This window comes from Anolis sagrei, chromosome 4 (genome assembly GCF_037176765.1).
Source record: "Anolis sagrei isolate rAnoSag1 chromosome 4, rAnoSag1.mat, whole genome shotgun sequence".
Lineage (NCBI taxonomy): Eukaryota > Metazoa > Chordata > Lepidosauria > Squamata > Dactyloidae > Anolis > Anolis sagrei.
This window is the reverse complement of record NC_090024.1, coordinates 79,803,936-79,826,970: the sequence shown is the minus strand read 5'-3', so window position 1 is coordinate 79,826,970 and position 23,035 is coordinate 79,803,936. Positions and strand designations below refer to the sequence as shown.

General features: G+C 37.9%; 1 protein-coding gene across 3 annotated transcripts; it reads right to left on the bottom strand.

The window, feature by feature from the left end:
- Window positions 1–469: 469 nt before the first annotated feature.
- On the bottom strand, window positions 470–16,990 carry DEK (DEK proto-oncogene). 3 transcript variants are annotated; one of them, XM_060774887.2, is made up of 11 exons: window positions 16,858–16,990; window positions 16,549–16,671; window positions 12,463–12,564; window positions 11,354–11,463; window positions 10,026–10,120; window positions 9,323–9,443; window positions 7,860–8,045; window positions 6,145–6,280; window positions 4,582–4,730; window positions 2,716–2,784; window positions 470–2,332 (listed from the first exon to the last, which is right to left on the bottom strand). In XM_060774887.2, exons 2-11 carry the CDS (start codon window positions 16,658–16,660, stop codon window positions 2,321–2,323), a joined length of 1,092 nt encoding a protein of 363 aa, XP_060630870.2. In that variant the 5' UTR covers window positions 16,661–16,671; window positions 16,858–16,990; the 3' UTR covers window positions 470–2,320. The 3 variants fall into 3 exon arrangements, with proteins under 3 accessions (XP_060630870.2, XP_060630869.2, XP_060630872.2); XM_060774886.2 differs by having other exon boundaries at window positions 16,549–16,990; XM_060774889.2 differs by lacking the exon at window positions 470–2,332 and having other exon boundaries at window positions 2,704–2,784; window positions 16,549–16,990.
- Window positions 16,991–23,035: the final 6,045 nt, after the last annotated feature.

Here is a 23,035-nt window from a genome sequence, read left to right as displayed (position 1 = left end):
CTAAGCAACAAAGCAAAATACAGGTCAGGGGAAGGGTCAAAGTCACTTGTTTCTGCTGTGATAGTTCACAGCTTCTTGAGAATTTTAGTACATAGATATTTGTTGTTATCTGGAGTCTAAACCCCCCTTTTCCAGAATGGCCTGAATCCAGCTGCTAGTCCCAATTATAATATATCCACTGAAGCAACTATTAAGCAGCTATTTCACTGGGTGTGCTCTAGCTGAGGTTACACTGGGTTTATGCTAATAACTGCTGCTATGAAAAACATTTTAAGGTACTTCACAGTCTGCTAAATTTCAAAGAAACTCTGATGTGCTGGGACTTTGAACAGTAAGTATTTGCTTCATCCTCCGAGTTTGCTTACTCTTGTACATTATAAAACAAAGAAAAGTTTGTGCAGATGACACACAACAAGCCACCTTTGGTTCTGTATTAATTTTACTGTACATGTATTAAAGTATCAAAATATACATTTTAAAAAAGACATTTATTGAATACAAAACTCAATTACACTCTGCCTTAATATAAAGTATTACATGCAAAGAAAGTGGTAAAAACAACAAAGATGGATCAGCTTACTAATATCACATGTTTTTTAGAATATAGATTTATCATCTTTGATTCTTCAACCACACATTTCTATGATATTTTAAAACCTGCTGTGCTTGTCATCAATACAGTCATGGAGAAATGAATTGAACTTCACGTTATGACACATACTTATTTGGCATTTGTTCGTGGAGTTTTAACTCATGATCATACTTCTGTGGGCAGGTACTTATTTCTTGATCAATAAAATGCATTAATATTTGGGCCAAATGCAACATTATCCCTGCTCGGACCAGGCCTGCTGAAATGAATGGGACTTTTTTGCACAGAAAAATAAATGAAATCTCATAATTTCAATGGGACTAATCTACACAGGGCCAAGACTGAATTTAACCCTGTGGTGGAATTAGAAAATCTTCCACAGACGACAAGACTGTAAATCACACAGTCATAGTCATCACAGCCCGTGGCTAACACTCATGACTTAACCTCTCAGGTTTTCATTCAGTCAGGTATTCCAGTTTACTAGGCCAAATCCAACTGCTAGTCACAACTAGAATGGACATACTGATTCAATGGGATCTACTTATTCAGAGAGTGATTCAATGTGACATACACATTGGCAATTTAATCCTCTGGAATGAATTTAATATTGCTCCCCACTAGAACAAACAAACTGAAATTAATGAGAATTTCACAAATGATGATTAGCAATATACTTAACTATCATCCCATATTTGAATATACTTTCGTTACAGATACAGCCAAGCCACAATACTAAATTGGCCAGGATATACCACAAAAGTTATTTTCTTTATCTAAGGGACCACTTGGTTTCTTGGTCATGTATTGCCCAGGAACAGCTGGAAGAACATGCAGTAAACATGGCCACTTAACAAAGGGAAGACATAGTTTGTAAGTCAATGCTCTACTTGTTCTTTTCTATATAGAAACCTCAGCTTAAAGATCATCAAGTAAAGCCTTTGGATTTCAGCCAGATCTCACTCTACCCTGTTAAACACTGAAAATGATTAGTGAATTAACTTTTTCTTTACAAAACAAACAAATGCCAGCTTTTTGCACAGGAGTTATACTTGCTTCTTAACTAACCCTAGCCTCATTCATGAACACTGACATTGGTTATAAATCCCTTAAAAACACAACGATTTTCTGTTTTTAGACCAAAAACATCTGAATTAAGCTTATATACAAACAGAAAGTTTTTTAAAAGTACAAAAATAACATTTATGAGTTACCATGCTTTGAAAATGTTCAGATGTATACACATGCAAGATAGTATAAAATTATGGAATTTCTAGTTGGGACATCCGCCTTACTCCAGATTTTAGTAAATTGATACGTATTCTAAATAAATGTAATGTTTGATACTGTCGTTGTTAACAATTGCTGCATGTGTATGTACAGATACATCAGTTTTCATATTAATTGATCTTTTAAAAAAGATCTCTACAGTGCAATACACTAAAATCTATAACAGCTATAGTACATCTGCATGATGTACCAAGTATAAGCAGATAACACGTATTAACATGGAAAACTTAACTGCATCCAACACAATTTTTGAAAGATAAAGTAATTTCCATAAACACTCAGAGCATCAAGCTAGTAGAATCATCCCTGACTTAATACTACGCTGTACCAAATAGGCAAAACAAAAAAATAAAAGGAGACAAAAATATTTTTGCTGGTGTTTGTAAAATATTTAAATCCATGGGAACTTCTCTGGAGACTTCTTTCCTTCTCATTAGATCACGAAATCAGCTAAAAAGAGAAAAGTTTGGATACTTTAAAATCTTTTGACTACTTTATAAATCCCTTTCCCACAAAACACATTACCAATACTGTAAACTCTACAAGATGAATTGGAAGGAAGTTCTAGAGAAATTAAAAGGATTTACTTCCCAGAAAATATTCAAGCTCAAGTTAAGCCTTTGAATGTCCATGGTTCATACACAACTAAGATTAAAATGGAACTAAGCAAATCTATCTTACAATTACTAAATTACTAAGCATGCCAATGGATAAATTCAGAGATGATTCTAAACATTCTGTTGGACATTTGATACTTTCTTACTACCCAATATCTCCAAATGTAAAAAGGAGCTTGTTTTTGCAACTGGATAACCAAATGATCAAGTATTTACCTCTGTCACTGTCTTTTTGATGAACTCTTTTCTGCCAGACAAATCATGGCAGGGATAGTTTTCATATACCTGAAACAACCAATTAAACAAAAAGGTTAAGTCAAACATTTTTCTGATGATTAATGATTCAATTAGAACCAATTCTCACATGTTTTAAGCTTCTTAATACGAAGTATTAGGATACAGAGTGGGGACTTATAATGGGACTACTGCATTAGGGGAATTAAAGTTAAAAACATGTCATTATCCTCTTCAGCTGCAATTCCACTACACAATGGAAAATCGGGAGTGATCTCAAGTTTCAGTTTTTCCCCTCGATAGTCGAATTCCCTGCTCCAGCTATTCTGCCAAGTAGGAATTAATAAATGCCCGAGCAGAAAGAAGTTGAACAAATCATCACTACTTTATTATGTATTGCAAAGGACAGAGGGGATGCAATATTCAATTAGAAACCAGACATTCCACACTAAAATTAGGAACACAAAGTTCAGATCTCTGTTCGGCAACTGCTCCGGGTTGTTATAAAAAGAAAAGAATGCAATAACTGGTCTGCCTCTGTACCACCATTTAACCTTGTCCTCATAAAATCATAAAGTTGGAAGAGACCCCAAGGACCATCAGGTCCAACCCCCTCCATGCAAAAACGCAATCAAAGCACTCCCGATAGATGGCCATCCAGCCTCTGCTTAAAAACCTCCAGAGAAGACGACTCCATCACACTCCGATGCAGCATATTCCACTGCCAAACAGCTCTTGCCATCAGGAAGTTCTTCCTAATGGAATCTTCTTTCCTCCATTTTGAATCCATTGCTCCATGACCTAGTCTCCAGAGCAACAGAAAACAAGCTTGCTCCCTCCTCAATGTGACCTCATTTCAAATATTTAAACATGGCTATCATATCCCTCTCAGCCTTCTTTTCTCCAAGCTAAACATACCCTGATGCTCCTCACAGGACTTGGTTTTCATTTTGGTCACCCTTCTCTGGAGACATTCAGCTTGCCAATATCCTTCTTGAATTGTGGTGCCCAGAACGGGACACTATGACATCCCTCCGTCTCAAACTGTACTTCTATTGATGCAGCCTAGAATCGCATTGGCTTTTTTAAGCTGCTCATCGCACTGTTGATTCCTGTTCAGCATGTGTTCTACAAAGACTCTGGGATCCCTTTCACATGGACTGTTTTCAAGCCAGGTGTTTCCTATCCTATATCTGTGCATTTCATTTTTATTGCTGAAGTGTAGCGCCATAAATTTTTCCTTGTTGAAATTGATTTTGCTAGTTTCAGTCCAGCTCTCTGTTACAGTTATTTTGGATTCTGATCATGTCCCCTGGGGTATTAGCTATCCCTCCCAATTTGATGCCATTTGCAAATTTGATAAGCATGCCTTCTATTCCATTGTCTAAGGAATTGATAAAGATGTTGAATAGCACTGGGCCTAGGAAGAGAACCCTGCAGCACCCCACTGGTCACTTTTCTCCAGGATGAAGAAGAGCCATTGGTGAGCACCCTTTGGGTTCTTTGAGAATGTCCTGGGGAACCTTGTCACAGGCCTCAGTGTTGTTACAAAAAGAAAAGGGGGAGATGAAAAGACTACATTCCTGCCTTGAGCATCTTGGAAGAAGGGAAGGATCTGGAAAATGTAGGTAATGGATCTGGAACTTAAAAACACAAGAAAGATAGCTTGTTCGTTATCTTTTGAGGTGCACCCTAATTACTGTATACACACACAATTTAGATGGCCGTTGACAAAAACAGAAGGGAAACACTGAATTCACTTCAATCTCTTCTTGCATGAAGGGAGTGTAAGAACGTATGAAACACACAATATAGCCAGAGTACTAAACACATAGGCCAAATACATACCTTTTTACAAATCTGTTTCATAGTAACTTCCTCTAGGTTTGCATTAGCTAACAGCTTCTTCACTGTTTCTTTCAGTTCTTCATCTGTAGGTGGCTTTTTCACCTTTTTAATTAAAGGCTCATCATCAGAACTATCCTCAGATTCACTTTCTAAAATAAAAATACTTGGTAATTGAAATACGGATGATGATGCGTCATTTTCTTTTCTCACAAATCAACATTTATGTATGGACCCAAAGAGCTGCAAATTCTAGTGAAAGTGCTTTTGAAGTAGCAACTTCTTAAATAACTTTTCTCACATATCAAATGGGAAATCACTTTACAAATTTCCAAAGCAAGGTTTCAAAATGGGTTTGTGAGGTCTAATTTCTTTTTTTCTCTATTCTCATCTGATCCTCCAACTGTACCCATCCTTAGCCAATGGTCTTCTGCTGCCTTGAACCCGTTCATTCCTCCTGCTGCTCTTGTATACAGACATGTACAAAAAAGTGTACTTCATTGCCACTTATACAAACCACTTGTCTACCTTTCAAAAAAATTTTCCCCATCTTTTCAATAAAGTCTCAATTTTCATATACCCCTGGAACTGTACCAGCATTTCTGCATGGTGTGGTGGTTTGAGTGCTGGACTGTCTCTGAAGTCCAGCATTCAAAGCTTGGTAATTCTGGGCAAGTCACATTCTCTCAGAGGAAGGCTAACACAAAAACCCTTTGATAGGTTTGGTAACAACTTGACAGTATACAACAAGATTTTTTCTCTAATCATCTTTGCTTCTTATCATAATTACTTTAGTTCTGTTTTGGATGTGTTGAGTATATATTGATAGCAATATAATAGAACTAATCTATTTCTTCGTCTGCAGCTACAATGAACAGTATGGACAATCATAGCAGAAAATTGACATTCTGACAGCATTTATTATAGAATCTGTCCCCAGGAGCTTTAATGTATTTCCTGGGAAGCGGTTCTACTAACCTGAATCAATGAAGGAAAGCAGACTTCTCTGTAGTCATAGTGGCCTCTGGATTGTTGATGCAACCAACCCATTATTGGAGCAGGATAAACACAATTGGTGTAGAAAATGTCTTCAAGAGTAATGGGACATCTACTCAATTGGTATAATGTTTGAACTCTACTCTGATCAGCTTTTAAAAATAATGGTCACTTCTATCTTCCACTGTAATATAGTGTAACATTACTGAAAGATTAAGGACTGAAACTTAGATGAGTCCTAGCAAGCTTCAACTGTGGAGTTATGAGCACTTCATACAAGTTTAGCTCAACCATTATTCTTTCAGAGAATCCGTTTCCAGCTGGATAAGATGAAGTTTCTGCTGCTATACTGGCACACTCAGAGATGAACGTGGAAAAACAGAAAAACTAGATAACAGTACTAAGGATTTGTGAAGTTAGTTACTATGTTACGTTAAATGTTGCCTCTTATTTAAGGAGATCCTAGTTCTGTTGCAGGACCTTAGAATCCTATATTAATAGAGTTGGAAGAAACCACATGGGCCATCTAGTCCAACCCCCTCAGATGCGCGTTCTGAAATAGGGATTTACCTTTTTTGGAATTGTTCTGATTCTTCTTGGTTGTGCTGCTATCTGCTTTCTTGACATAAGCAGTCTTTGTGCCCTTTTTGCTTTTTGAAGGTGTCTTCGGTTTGGGTTTTTCTTTTTTCGATGACTTTTTAGGTTGCTGTAGGAGAAATCAAGAACTTTAAAAATTACTACAATTACTACTGACAAAAAGGTATTCGCTTTTACACTATCAGTGATCAGAAAGGTATTTTTCTGCAGGAAAAGCTCACATACTTTCCAGTCAGAAAAGTGACAACTACATTGCACTATGTCATGCGATTTTTGTTCCTGGTTATAAAGGTTATTTCCTAATTGGTTCTATCATAAAAACATGGGAAGAGTTTATTAAACTGCGGTCTGCACAAAAGGTTAAAAATGGCACAAGAAAGGTCAAAAATGACACATTGAAAGGTTAGAAATGGCAGATACAGAAGTTTCTGGAGTTTTTTTCTCTCAAAAAAATCATGTCAGAACTGATGTGGGAACTTACTGTAAGTCGCTTTCTGGTGTGAGAGAATTGGCAATCTACAAAGACATTGCCCGGGGACGCCCCACATGTGTTACCATCCTGTGGGAGGCTTCTCTCATGTCCCCACATGGGAAGCTGACAGACGGGAGCTCACCCCATCTTGCGGATATGCACTGCCGACCTTCAGGTCAGCAGTTCAGCCAGCACAAGGATTTAACCGATTGCCCCGCTGCAGCTCCTTTGTTTCTGGAGTATAACAACTACTTTCAAAGTAAGTACAGCATAATTAAAATGAGGACCAGATTTTTTTCCAAATTTTGTTACATAGTTATCTATATCCAGTTCTACCTACGCTCCCACTTTGCTAGAGAATACAGCTTTTAATTTTTTTTTGCATCAACCTTGTATGATGTAACAAAGAGAGCCTGAGATTTGTGACAAGCACTTTATTCTAAATTTACAGGCTACAATTACTTGAGATCCACTGAACTCATGGGAAATTCCTAAAAGAAATGTGTTACAGAACTTGCCATAATGTAAACCATTTTAATAATTCAGGGAGTGCTTCCAAATATCCAACTCCTAGTATTTCCAGCCATCACTTTGTTACTATGTTTTGTGTGGAATTACCAGACACTAACCATATGGTTAGAGCAAAGACGCAGTTACAGATACAGATTGGTGGAGGCAGGGAGGACAAGTAAGGGAGAGTGATAGAGTTAAACCCTGACTAGAATCCCATCTTTCCTTCCCTCTCCACTAGACAGAATATAGTACTCTCTAAGTACACTTCTTCCTGGCAAAGTGGACAGTACATAGTAATCTTGTTCGTAGCTTACAGCAATGTGCTTTTCCTACTTAACAGGTTTTTGGTGATGATGAGACAGATATGCAAGGAATGGGAAACACAGGCATACAAGTAAGTGATATCTGGAATTTCTAAATTTGCATGGAAGTATGGCCAAGCACCACCTGGGAGAACCAAGTATCTCTTCTACTATGAATATTTTAGAAATACTATGATTATGGAATTACAGCTTTTACTCTGTCACCATGGCACAATAATCACTCAAGAGAAGCAAAGACTTCCAATAAAAGTTGTGTTTCAAGGTGCTTAACTGATGAATGCTTTGTTGGTTAAAAATAAAGTCAAATACACTACACCCCACTGAACAAATTAGAGACTACTATAACCTGGTTACAATACAGGCAATCACAATAGTTTTACCTCTTCTTCACTCTCTTTATCTTCTTCAGATGATTCATCTTTCTCTTTCTTTTCATCTTCTTCACTGCTAGATTCATCTGACAGGATCTCTGGATCTTTGGTCTTTTTGGCTTTTCGCGCTGTTCCAGAACTACCACGTTCTTTCTTGCCACCTTTGCTAGGTGTTCTCTTGGATTTTGGCAATTGCTATTAAATATAAATAAAATAAAGATGATAGTTTTATGGCACTTTCTCGACAGATCACACCAAGTGTTGTCATCTACCTTTTAACCTTCTTCAAAGTGTCACACCACATATTATTTGGAACATGTAAGATTGTAGCAAAACCACAGCCATTTTGACATAAAACCAGATAAAGGAATCTGTAAGCATTTTTCAGACTAAAAATAAATTCATAAGATGCATTGTTTGTACCATTTTACTGTGTATATAGATCTGTCTACTGTTGAGCATAAGGATACAAAAGAAATGAGGAGTGATTTCACTATCATATAGCACAAAAAACTGAAAATTTGGCAAGGGTAAGGTTGTAATTTTTAAAAAGAGAACTAGCAAAACTTTCTTTTATAATAAATGAGTTGCTATATCTTCCTCATGTGGGATCATACAGATCTACCATGGTAAAGCAGGGATAGGGGTGATCAAGCCCTTTGATTGCTACATTTATTGGTTTGAGTGCTCTCCTTGTTTTGATGTTCTTTGAATGAAATGTTAAATCTCAAAATGACAGTACCTGAAAGCACAGTAGAAATAGCGCTTTAAAATATTCTGTTACAGTAAGTGTTCAGTTGCTGAATTCGGTATAAAATAACCAAAGGAAGATACAAATGTGCCACCCAGTGCTAATGCTACAGTCATTCATAGAAGAACACTGCCTTTACATTTTCCTCCTGGTCTCTACTGTTCTTCAGTGCTTTTTATTTTCCATAAATGCCAATGTTTTTCAGGCTATCTGATGTGGGGACTAATATTTTTTCTCTTTAATATGCAGACTACATTTGTGCTTTATGGCATGGACTTGCTGATAATGGCTTATAGACCTGCACTAGTCCAGGGACCATGGGTTGGAGCACACTGTCCATTTTAACTTGTGAATTTTAACCTGTATTTTATCTGTTTATATTTGTTCTGTGTGTTTCAATAGTGTTTTTTTATCTTGCTGTTTTATCTTGCCTCGAGCCACAAGGAGAGATGAGTAAGAAATAAATAAATAAATAACATACACAGCATACAGAAGGGATGGGCAAAGAAACCAAACACTTTAGGTTTTAATTCCCACTCTCTATAACTCACTCCTGGGACTAGTTCAGTCCATGGTGTCCTAGGGGACCAAATACTGCTTCTAAGATTTTCCGGGATTTCTGACTGTAGTATATATAATATTTGTACAATAAACAAAACATTCATGGAAAATTATTCTGCTTCATAGCGAACAAAATATGCAGTTTATAATATCTTCTCACCTTGCCAGAAGGTTTTGGATGCATCAAGAAGTTTAAGATTCGTTTCACCAATTCACTGTTAACTCCTGATCTTTCTAAATCAAGAACTTCACAAATACTTTTCAGCACTGCATTTCTGTATCTATAGAGAGATACATTTATTTAATATGGGTAGGTACATTTAATGTCTCCTTAGTCTATTTGAGTATCTCCATCCAGAATTACACAGCAACTTAAGTTGTTAAACACCCATTTGTTAATATATTACTAAATAAACAAATTATCTGATAGCATCTGCAGTTCCTACTATTTTACAATTTTACCACTGAATATTGTGTCTGTTTGTTGTTATCCCTTCAAAACATAGGCCATAAAAATTATGCAAAGCAGTCAAACTAGAAAAAGTGATCTGTCATGCAATTTAACTGTTTATTCCAATGGCTTTGCACATAATCCCTAAAATAAAATTATATACCATTGTTGACAAAAGCAGTTATTCTAATTTTGACTATAGATATGTGAAAAATATGTGAAAAATTTAAAGTATCCTTAAGTACAGTTAGTAAGTGGCTAGAAATACATTGCTAGTGCATCTACGTTATGTACTGAATTACACTGTTGAAGAGAACACTGGGTTTCAAGCAGTTGCACTGCTTAACATTAAATTGTATACATTAACATAAATTATACCAGTTGAATTTGCCAAGAAGTTTTAAAAGTTTACTTTTTCAACATTTCTTCCTTTTTCTTATATTGGTCACTTCCTTTTTCAAAGGGGAACCCACTGAATTGGCCAACATTCTTCTTTAGCGAAGCAACCTACAATGAATGGTAAGATACATGCATTTTAGAAATAGCAGAATCCTTATTTTTAGTTTGACTCTTTTCCAAATCAAATGCAGTTTAGTAGAGAAAGACATGACTGCTGGGGTTCAAGAGTTCATATTATATTCACTCAAGCCCTTCTACACTGCTGTATAAAATCCATATTATTTGCTTTGAACTGAATTATATGGCAGTGTGGACTCATATAATCGAGTTCAAACCAGATAATGTGGATTATATGGCTGTGTAGAAGGGGCCTCAGTAGAAAAATCAGGAGAGAAATGAGAGGTGAGTACTTTACAAAGAAACTTAGTTAACCCTTACATTTCCTTAACCTGGAAGAAATACATTTCTTCCATGGCACTATCTGTACATAATAAGGTGTGATAAAATCTGCAAAACTATAAAATCATCTTTAATGTCTCAAGAGAAAAAAACCTGCCTAATAGAAGAAAGGTTACTTTCTTCTATTAGGCCCTGGAAATGTACAGCCATAGACTCTACCTAATTTTCCGGGCCTTCTAAAATTGCACTAGCCCGGCCCAGTCTTTTAAATTGCCTTGAACAGGCAGGATTATTTTAAATATATATGTGCTATTGTGGTTTTTAATGCTTATAATGTCTTGTTAATTTTATGTTTATACTTTTTTCCTTGTATGTATTGATTATGTTATTTGGAAATTGCTCTGAGTCCCCTCGGGGAGATAGAACGGTATATAAATAAAGTTTTGTTGTTGTTAATAGCCAGGAGGTGCTGACTGTATGACGTGGGAGATAGAAAAAAATAACAGAGGGGTATATGGTGGAAAAGTTATTACTTGATGGCAAGACAGTTATGGCTGGACAGCAAGAATTCTAAATTAAAACATTCTATTGAAAAGTTTAAAAATCCCAACAGCAGGATCAATGAGGAAAAGCTAGACACTTGAAACTAGATGTATCTACAGGCTTCTTTATAAAGAAGAATTACCAAGTACCAAACATTTTATTGCAGCAATCCACACTTGAGAATCTGTTTGGGAAATGGAAGGGATCTGGGAGCCAAGTATTCAAAACAAATCCAAGCATAGCTGTGGTTACAATATCTGCTTGGATGCAGGACATTTATCTGGACATCACTGCCACTGATTTCAGAAAGTTAGAAACGTACAGGTTTGCTGCTTTCAAAATCAAATCTATTCTATATCCTGGGTCAATTTCAAACCAACTTTATTTGAGACTTCTTACTGTTCCTGGTCTGTTGTAAAGAAGCTTGTGCAGGTTTCGAAGTTCATCTGTTTTTTTCTTGCTTAAAAAGTATTGTATCCTTTCAATCTCACAAAGTTTTTGTCCCTTTCCTAAAAAGAAAAGAAAAGAAAAAAATGTGCTATATTAGGTATCAATATGCAAAACTGTTTAAATAATTTCCGGATCAAACTTATGAGGAAGTGAGAGAACACCTACTTATTGCAGCTATAAGTCACATACTAATCATATATAAGAAACAGTATGTGGCCCAAAAGCATTTTCCATGCAAATATCTCCTCTTAGACCCCCATCACATGCTCCAGTTTGACAGCCAAGTAATAAATTTCAGTCTATGTCTATGGTGTATTGACTACTAGCAAATGTTATTTATTATTGAATACAAACAGTAGTACATCTACTGTATGCAGGAGCTAGAATAACTGTCCTATTTCCTTTTAGTTTGGGTGTGATTTGGTATTTCCTATTTCATAGCTGCAGTTGATCTCTGGCACTTATATAATGAAATACGTTGTTCACAATACCAGTAAAGACAGTTCTCTTTTACAAACTACATGCTTGTACAGAAAGGCAGAAGAGTCAGGCGAATACAAGTTTGGTATGAAGAAGGAAGAGAGCAGTATTCTACAAAACAAAGCAGGAGTAACTCACTGAGCAACACTTCCTTTCAGCCTCTAGATTACTTTGCTGTCTGCAAAGCCAACTGTTGTTTACTCCCATAAAATGTGAAGTTATTCAAAGAAACAAATAAAGGGTGCACCTACACTGCAGTTTAACACCACTTTTATTGCCATAGACCAACATGATGGAATCATGGAAGCTGTAGTTTTATGACTTTAGCTTTCACTGCCAAATAGTGCTGGTGCCTCACCAAGCTACAACTCCCATGATTACACAGCACTAAGTCATGGCAGTTAAAATGTCAAACAACATTAATTCTACAGCGTAGGAGCAGACAAATGATCAGACCTACTAAAATTCATTGTTGATCCTTTCCTTTCTTAGGAACAACATTATAATTTAACATTAGATAAAGATTTCACATAAAAGATAATTCACCCTTAAAATATAATACATTTAAAACAACTTGCCTGGTGTAATTGTAAAGGGTTCCTTCTGCAATGAGGACACTTGCATGGTCAATCTGTCTACTTTTTTCTTTTCCCTTTTCCCTTCTACAATGAGACTTTTTTCTGAAATAGAAAGTCAATTAAGTTTAATTATTTCATAAAATAAAGTTTTTGAATTAACATACAGAATAAAAAGAAGACCAGTAAGATCAAAGTGTTGCCACCATCTTCAGGAAAGCATCCGTACAATTTTGACACATACATCGATTACCAAAATAAATTTAGGAAATGGCATCATTAATTTTTTTCTGGTTTTTATCCTTCAACATTAGTTTCAATCTAATGTAAAATTAACACCACAGACATCTAAAATATGGTAGCAAAAATTTAAGACAACTTTTAAAAAAGAAGCAGACAATTCACAATCAGCAGCTTCACAGTAACCACCCCACCGATATTTAATCAGTATGTCAAATCAGTGACAAATTCACAAATGTTGAAAAAGAAAAGAAAATCTTTTCACATATAACCTTCTGTACAGGTATATTTCAGCACATGGTCAGATTTGTCATTAATTTTTCTGTTTGAACTTTAAATTCAGAAACAGCAATACATCTTTTTTACTTATGGGATGTAATCCAGGAAGCCGACTATTGCAAGAGAATATCTGATAGCATTACCCTTGGGCCACTGACTGCTAGCACATTCAAGCCTTACAAACCCCCTTTAAACATCAGTTTCCTAAATCTTGCCATCAATTTAAGCTCTGTATCACATTTCAGAATTTTTAAAAAAATAAAAAAATTTAATGCCTCGGACTGATACAAAATTGCAGCCAAAATGGAGGTCACAACGGAAAGTCAGCAATCCTATTATTTTGTCTTTCTTTTTGAGTGACAGCAAAAGCTTATTCCTTCTATACTTATTTCAAGCCAACTTGGGTTGGTGTGCAAAAATGAATCCTTTCTAAGACAAGTGGAGCTCTAACTAGAAGTGTATGAAAATGTAGACTCTAACTAAGAGAAACACAAGCATTTAATGACAGTGGAAACATCAAAAAAACTGTTACACATCTAGAAACATTTTTAAAGTTTAGATACCAGACAAAAGCAGTCATATTGCTCTCCCAAAACTGTTATGCAATGTCTCGAGCAAAGGTACTATGTCTGTGGATTTATATACCCGCAAATGTATATATGAAAGGACTAATCTCAAACTGCTATCTGATACTAACCTAATCCCAGTAAGTGCATAAAAGGCTTTTAAAACAAAGTTTTTAAATAATGTGCTTGGCACTGTATTGTAACTGAAGTTTTTTTAAAAAACCTTATACTATTTTAAATTGTGTTATAGTTGCATTAGACTAGTTTTACTATTGCATTTGTTTAATTCTACTCTGATGTTAACTTTTTGTAAATTTAGTTAAAGTATATTGTTCTTTTAAACTATGAGTCAATCCGAGTACGGATCCCGAGAAGGGAGGCAAGGGATTATAACTGTAATAATAATGATAATAACTACAGCTATCTGAGAATACCCAAATCCCAGAAAGTGTATAAAAGGCTTTTAAAACAAAATTTGTAAAAGAATGGCATAGGTGCTGAAGTGTAAATAAGAGCGATAAATCTTTCAAATTGCATGATATCCTTTATCTGATCTGAACTGCTTCAATATCGCTATTTGTTTACTGTAAGTCTAATTCAGCATTTACTTTTTGTATGTTGTTAATTACATTGTTTTTTGAACTGTGAACCACCTGGAGTCCCAATCCTGGGGGAAAAGCAAGTCAATAGCAATAATGATGATGGGAATCATATTTGCACAGACTGAAAAAACCACCATGCATTAGAAAAAAAGTCATTTTATTTTAACATAAACTTTCCAACTTTGATATTAATGTTTTGAATTGTATCGTTCTTTTAAAAATGTGAATTCTGGGGGGGGGGGGAAGATAATAATGATAATGATAATAATAATAATAATAATAATGGTGTTTGCATAGGCTACATACAATCATGCATGAGAAGGAAGCAATCTTTCTTTCTAATAACTTTCTCTATTTTAATACAAACTTTTCTACTATAACATTAACGTTCTGTATGTTTTGAATTGTATTGTTCTTTTAACTTGTGAATCATTTGGGAGTCTCAATCCTGGGGAATGCACAATATTATTATTACTACTACTACTACTACTACTACTACTACTAACAACAACACTATGCAACAAGATTAGCAGTATTTTCTGTTCCTGGTTTGACAGTGTTATTCCTATTTAATTGCGCAGAACTTTAAAAGTAGTTGTTATGCTCCAAAACTTTGTTTTTGTGTCTGCCACAAACTATGTTGAATTGGTCAAGACTCTATGAGACATTTCTTGAAAAACCAGGACCAAGAAGAGAGTGATTTTCTTTTCTTTCCCACAAATTTGCCTACTCAATGCCACAGGGAAGTAGCAGCCAGCAATGAAAGGACCAAGGCATTGACATCTCCGGCCCATCCTCTGTTCGGGTATCAGCCAGCATGCTAACGACTTAAATCAAGATACAGCTTCCTAAGATCTACAGAGATATTTGCTGGAACATCTCAGCAAGTGAGAGCCCAAAAGTGATAGGTAAAAACCCAGAATATCAATCAGTGGGTGATACCAGATAAGAAACTCCCTCATGGGCACACAGAAGACTGTGCAATTTGGAAGGCGCTGAACAAACTGCGCTCTGGCGACCTGAGCTGCAGAGGCAATCATAGAGTTTGAAGAGACCTTGTGGGCCATCCAGCCCAACACCCTGGAAATCGCATTCAAAGCACCCCTGACAGGTGGCCATCCAGCTTCTGCTTTAAAAACAGGAGAAAACAAGCCTGCTCCCTCCCATGACTTCCCCACAAATATTTATATATGGCCATCATGCTTCTTTTCAGCCTTCCCTTCTGCAGTTTAAATATGCCCATCTCTTTAAGCAGCTTCTCACAGGGCTTGTTCTCCAGACCCTTGATCATTTTAGTTGCCCTTCTCTGGGCACATTTCAGCCTGTCAATATCTCCCTTAAATTGCAGTGGCCAGAACTGGACACAGTATTCCAGCTGTGGTCTGACCAAGACAGACTAGAGAGGTAGCGCGTATTCCCTGAATCTAGACACTATACTCCTATTTATGCAGGCCAAAATCCCTATGGCTTTTTAAGATGTTGCTTCACATTGTTTGCTAATGTTTAACTTGTCCATGAGGACTACAAGATTTTACACGTACTGCTATCGGGCCAGGCGTCCTCCATTCTGTATCTTTGCATTTCATTTTTTTTTTGTCGAAGTGGAGTATCTTGTTAGTTCATTTTGTTAATTCATCTTAAGAAATGGAGCTACAAAGTGGAGCCCATAACATGAGAGTGTGGAGAAGAGCAAACCACAGACCACTTAATACAGTGGTTCTCAACCCTGTGAATCCCCAGGAGTTTTGGCCTACAACTCCCAGAAATCCCAGCCAGTTTACCAGCTGTTAGGATTTCTGAGAGTTGGAGGCCAAAACATCTGGGGACCCACAGGTTGAGAACGACTGACTTACTACGATGCAGTCTGCGCCCTGCCACATGCACAATGGAGGACTTCCTTAAAGCAACAACAGAGGCACTCAAAGTGACCAGCTTCTGCTCAAAGGAAATGTAGCATAATGCCAAGTTTTTAACTTTGTTTGTGGGTTTTTTTTAATACAACTATATTCTAAATTTGCTTCTGATATGATAAATAAATAACATTTTGTATATTTCGTACCGTTCTTTCAAATAGAGGACCACTTCCCTGGGCAGGATTATAATAATATTTGTACAGGTTCGGCAAACTTGGGCCCTCCAGGTGTTTTGGACTTCAACTCCCACAATTTCTAACAGCCTACCGGCTGTTAGGAATTGTGGGAGTTAAAGTCCAAAACTCCTGGAGGGCCGAAGTTTGCCCAGGCCTGAGCTAAAGGCTTTCTCTTTTCCTGCCTTGAAGTCCTTTCCAGCCCTATTTGTTTGTATGGAGACAAAAGGCAGCTGCCTTGAGGCGCTCTCCCTGCACACACGGACCTCTATTTACATGGCACACCCTGTTGCTTTGGATGTGGCCACGCACTTACCTTTCTCTTCCTCCTCTTCCTCGCTCTCTCCCACTTTGTTTTCGGCTTCTGAGCCCATTTCTTCCGCCTCCTCCGCGGCCTGGGAGCCGTCTTTTTCGGAAACAGACGTCATGGCTGGTTCTCCTGCAGGGAGACACAAGCAGGGAGGCGTCAACGCAGCCTCGGCCTTGAAAACGCCACGGGGTTCGACCTCTATTTGACAGAAAGGGCGCCCGGGCGGGCTTCGGCCTCTGTATCAGGGCCTACTTCGCGGTCTGGGTTGAGCGGGAAGAAGAGCCCGCCATTATTTTGAGTTGGGAAGCGGCCTACCCGACGGCGGAGGCCCGGCCCCTCCTCCTCCTCCTCTTCCTCTCCCGCCTTCTTTCTCTTCTCCTCAGACGAACAGCGCGCCTACTGAAACCTCTTCGCTCGAGATGGCGTCGAGTATAGCATCGCGAGATTTCCGCTGTCCCGCGACGGCTGACATCTCGCGGGATCCCCTAGTTCTGTTCTCATTCTCTCGCGAGACTCGAGAGGCTTTCTATAAGCCTGCCTCCAGAGTTGTTGTTCTTATTATATTTGGGTTGCTGTGAGTTTTCTGGGCTGTCTGGTCATGTTCCAGAAGCATTCTCTCCCTCATCTATGGCAGGCATCCTCAGAGGTTGTGAGGTCTGTTGGAAACTAAGCAAGTGGGGTTTATATATCTGGAATGTCCAGGGAAGGGGGAAAAAACTGTCAGCTTGAATGTTTGCAATTTTGTGTTTTGTCTGTCTGTTTGTTTTGTTCTGTTAGAAATGTAATACAATTGACTGGTTGCCCTGACACGACAAATAAATAAATAAATGCAATTGGCCGCCTTGATTACCATTGAATAGCCTTGCAGCTTCAAAGACTGGCTGATTCCTGCCTGGGGGGATGCTGGACCGCACTAACCACCACCATGTCAGACTACACAGAGAACTCTTAACTACACAGATCATAGAATCAAAGAGTTGGAAGAGACCTCATGGGCCATCCAGTCCAACCCCCTGCCGAGAAGCAGGAATATTGCATTCAAATCACCCCTAACAGATGGCCATCCAACCTCTGTTTAAAAGCTTCCAAAGATTTAAAATTATTATGTCCTGTTGCTGTAAACTTCAGTAAAAGTATCAGTTCAATTGATCATGAGAATACTCAATTCATATAGTACACAAGCATAGGGAGCTATTTACAATGGTGTAACAAACCTAATATTCATGAAAATGAACAAAATCTGGCTACCAGTATTTTTTTAAAAACTCTAAAATCAGGACAGTAAGTAAAGACTCAAAAAGCCAGGGAAGTCCAGACAATCCAATCAGGGCCAGCTAACACCTCATAGAATCAAAGAGTTGGAAGAGACCTCATGGGCCATCCAGTCCAACCCCCTGCCAAGAAGCAGGAATATTGCATTCAAATCACCCCTAACAGATAGCCATCCAGCCTTTGTTTAAAAGCTTCCAAAGAAGGAGCCTCCACCACACTCCAGGGCAGAGAGTTCCACTGCTGGACGGCTCTCACAGTCAGGAAGTTCTTCCTCATGTTCAGATGAAATCTCCTTTCTTGTAGTTCTTGTCCTAATCCCCATGGAAGCAGTAAACAAGCTTGCTCCCTCCTCCTTGTGGCTTCCTCTCACATATTTATACATGGCTATCATATCTCCTCTCATCTTCTTCAGGCTAAACATGCCCAGCTCCTTAAGATACTCCTCATAGGGCTTGTTCTCCAGACCCTTGATCATTTTAGTCGCCCTCCTCTGTACACATTCCAGCTTGTCAATATCTCTCTTGAATTGTGCCCAGAATTGGACACAATATTCCAGGTGTGGTCTAACCAAAGCAGAATATCTATAAGTACAATGTAAATACAGAAATGTCCCCAGAGTGACTCACGCTCCCACCTCCTTCGCAGGCGCTATTGGTGGGGACGAGGGAGAGTGCCTTCTCGGTGGTGGCCCCCCAACTCTGGAACTCACTTCCCAGGCACATCAGATATGCCCCAACTCTGGCAGTCTTTAGGAGGAGCATGAAAACGTGGTTGTTCCAGTGTGCCTTCCCAGAATAATGAAAACTCTCAGCAATATGCCCTCAAAACGCACTTTACCACTGATTTAGGACTGACTGCATGCCCTCATTTCTCTCTGAAAATCCTATCCCAGTTATATCCTACCTTGTTCACGTCAGCATTATTTTTTTAATTTTAATCTATTACATTTGGCCCGGCCATTGGTTTTAAATGCTTGTATGTCACTGTTGATTGTTTATTGCTTATTTTTTGTTTATGTGATTTATATGAATTGTATTGTATTGATTGTTTTATTGATGTTTTGTTTATTGATGTATTGTGGGCTTGGCCTCATGTAAGCCGCTCCGAGTCCCTTGGGGAGATGGTAGCGGGGTACAAATACAGTTTTTAAAAAAATTATTATTATTATTATGTCCTGTTGCTGTAAACTTCAGCAAAACTATCAGTTCAATTGATCATGAGAATACTCAATTCGTATAGTACACAAGCATAGGGAGCTATTTACAATGGTGTAACAAACCTAATATTCATAAAAATGAACAAAATCTGGCTACTAGTACTAAAAAACACCCTCTAAAATCACGACAGAAAGTAAAGACTCAAAAAGCCAGGGAAGCCCAGACAATCCAATCAGGGCCAGCTAACACCTCCCAACAAAGGATCCCCCAGGCAGCAACCAGTCAGGCATTGAAGCGACAAGACCATTAAATGCTAATCAAGGTGGCCAACTGCAACATTCACACCTTCCTCAAGCAGACAAGAGTTCTTTCTCCTACCCTGGACATTCCACAGATACGTAAACATCCTTAGGCAACAGACCTCACCACCTTTGAGGATGCCTGCCATAAATGCAAGTGAAATGTCAGGAGAGCCCAATCCCCTGAGAAATTTCTTTCTACTCATCTTCCCCCCTCTAAACCAACTAACCCCCAAAAGTCCCAGTGAAAAATATTTTGTTCCAGTTTTAGTGGTGGGGGAGGATCTATGTGCCAAATTTCGTCCAAATCCATCAATGATGAGGCTCGCAGTGGTCTCTGGATGTGTGTGAAGGTACTGCAACTCCCATCAATTTCTAATTTCTATGTATGGTTCTGAAAGTAGACAGTTAATTTTTTGTGCCCATTTTTACTTTCAGTATTGTTACAATAGGGCGAAGACCAACTTTTTAATGATGTTTGTAGATTGGTCTATATAGCTTTGCATTCTGTTTTGACCAGAGTCCCCAGTGTGACTCACAAAATAAAAACAATTTCATTAAAGATTAAAGATGATTACAGTTGTTCATTTGTTCAGTCATTTCTGACTCTTCGTGACCTCATGGACCAGCCCATGACAGAGCTCTCTGTCGGCTGTCACCACCCCCAGCTCCTTCATGGTCAATCCAGTCACTTCAAGGATGCCATCCATCCATCTTGCCCTTGGCCGGCCTCTCTTCCTTTTTCCTTCCATTTTCCCCAGCATCATTGTCTTCTCTAAGCTTTTCTTTCTTCTCATGATCTGGCCAAAGTACTTCATCTTTGCCTCTACTATCCTTCCCTCCAGTGAGCAGTCGGGCTTTATTTCCTGAAGTATGGACTGATTGGATCTTCTTGGGGTCCAAGGCACTCTCAGAATTTTCCTCCAGCACCACAGTTCAAAAGTGTCTATCTTCCTTCGCTCAGCCTTCTTTATGGTCCAGCTTGCACACCCATACATTACTATGGGGAATACCATTGCTTTAACTATGCGGATCTTCATTGCCAGTGTAATGTTTCTTCACTATTTTATTGAGATTGCCCATTGCTCTCCTACCAAGAAGTAAACGTCTTCTGATTTCCTTGATGCAGTCTCTGTCTGCAGTAATCTTTGCGCCTAGAAATACTAAGTCTGTCACTGCCTCCACATTTTCTCCTTCTATTTGCCAGTTATCCATCAGTCTGGTCGTCATAATCTTGGTTTTTTGATGTTTAACTGCAATCCACAATTTCTTCTTTCACCTTGGTTAGAAAGCTCCTCAATACTGTGTTAAACAATATAATGTATTATGAAATAATACCTGAGAAAAATAAATTAAGCACGAGCTCTGATCTGTAAAATGATCAGATAATAGAAAAGGACTGTAGTGCCAAAAGGATCTTCAGAGGACTTTCAAAGTTAAGAGAAAGATTTTTTCTTTCAGACATGCATAATACACTTTCCCCAAAACAAATGGGAAGAGATGCTTTTTGAAATATTGGGAACCATGCTGTTTAGAGTTTTACAAATAAGCACCAGTACCTTGAGCTGGACTTGGGGGAGCCCTTATAGTGCATTCTAACTTGATGTACTGTGTCATGAATGTATCAGAATAAACCAGCCTGAGGTACAATGCTTTTGAATTCTTTTCATGGATGGTGTGATGTAATACAATAAATCAAAATTAATGAAAATAAATATTATTGTATAACGATTGACTGATCAGGAACCGCCATGCGGCTCTAGTTCAAGGATAACAAAAGAGGCAGAAACACACTACCACTTCAGGATAATTATGTTGAAAACACAACTGAAACAGAATGCTATAAAGAAATGCAGATTCTGGCAAGTGGTTGTCTTGAAAGACAACCCTCTGCTCTGTAAACAGAGCTCTGTCATTAATCTTGACAAAAATAAGACTGTAGATAGTACTCTGATGTACAATGGGCTCCTATGGCTAAGAAGCTAAATTAGTAATTAGGTTGTTACATACTTTTGAAAGAATGGAGAGTACTGTGAAAGTCCAAAATTAAATATAATTACCACGTAACTGAGTTTTTGTACCTGCATAATGGTTCTCTCTGCAGGTAAAAAACAGAAACGATCTTCTGTATATATGGTAAACATGATCTGCCCGTAGTTTGCAGTGGGTAACTCTACTGGCTGGCATCCAATTTTGATCTTTTGGATTGAAGGGAAAATAATTAAGTACTTCATAAATCATCATAACTGCATCACCAAGAGAAATGTTAAATGATTTTTTTTGATAGTTCGTATTTCAGATACTATTACTATTATAGGTGGTCTAATGTTTTTTATTCTAAGAATTCGCCTACTTAAAATTAATGCATAACTCTTGACTTCTGTGTTCTGGTTTTGTCTATCACATTGGGAAGATGGGTTTTTTGCTTTATTATCATATATTCTTATTATGTCAGAATTAGGACCACAGTATTTGGTTATAATTATGGTTGATTAACATATTCAGACAGGAGTCAGCATGATGTATACTTTAGAGCAAATTAAAATCACAACACCTTTGTACTTTAGTTCTTTCAGCAATGATAACTCCAGGGGTGTGCTGCTCAGGGCCCTTCCACACAGCCATGTAACCCAGAATATCAAGGCAGAAAATTCCATAATAATTGCTTTGAAGTGGGCTATCATATTCCCCACCATTGGCTATGCAGTCCAACATTTAGAAAGCCTCATGATTTCTGTCCCTGGTGCAACCAGTAACATGTTGTACTGACTTTTACTTACTTTTCAAAGTTATTTAAAGAGTATTTTGATAGGCATGTTTCAATTTCTCCCTTAAACAATCCATAATGAGTGCCCAGTATTCATATTGGCTAGTAATGCATATTGACAGAAAGAAAAGGAACAAAGTGGTATTTTAGTAATAAAACTAAATTAGTAAAACTAAAGTATAGATTGTTAGATACTATACAACAGCTCTTCCCAACCTGGGACTTTCCAGCTGTGTTGGGCTGCCAGTCCTAGCTAGTAACAGGATTGTAGGATTTGTAAACAGCTGGAACGTGCTAGGTAATTTAAACTTCAATAGAAGAAAATTGGAGAAAAGGGCTGCTTTCTGGTGTCCGGATTAGCCAAAAATTATATGCTGTTTTCCTCTGCCAGGCTTCGAATTTTATGTCAGTAATTAACATAAAAGCAACTCGGTGCTCTTTTCACCAGAAGTTTTGAATTTTAAAAATAGGGGATTGTATTCACTTTTTGACACCTGCATCAGTTTGAATGAGGAAACCCCTTCCACACAGCTGAATCAAATCCCACATTTTCTGCTTTGAACTGGAATATATGGCAGTGTGGACTCAGATAACTCAGGGCCCTTCCAGACAGGCCCTATACTCCAGGATCTGATCCCCGGTTTTCTATTCATCCCAGATTATCTGGCAGTATGGACTCATATAATCCAGTTTAAATCAGAAAACCTGGGATCAGATCCTGGAATATGGAGCCTGTCTGGAAGGATCACCTGTTCAAATAAAAAAATTGTGGGATTTTCTGCCTTGATATATATGGTTATATGGCTGGGCCCTCTGTCCAGTATTTATTTTCTGAAACTAAATCTGAGGGATATCCACTAAAACACGTGAAGAATATACAGTACCTGTGGTCACATATCTTAAGCATATTACCCTTGATCTAAATAATTTGAGTAATGACTGCACCCAAATTACTTCAGCAAGCAACATGGAGAAATTCGGTTTAATCGAACATCTCC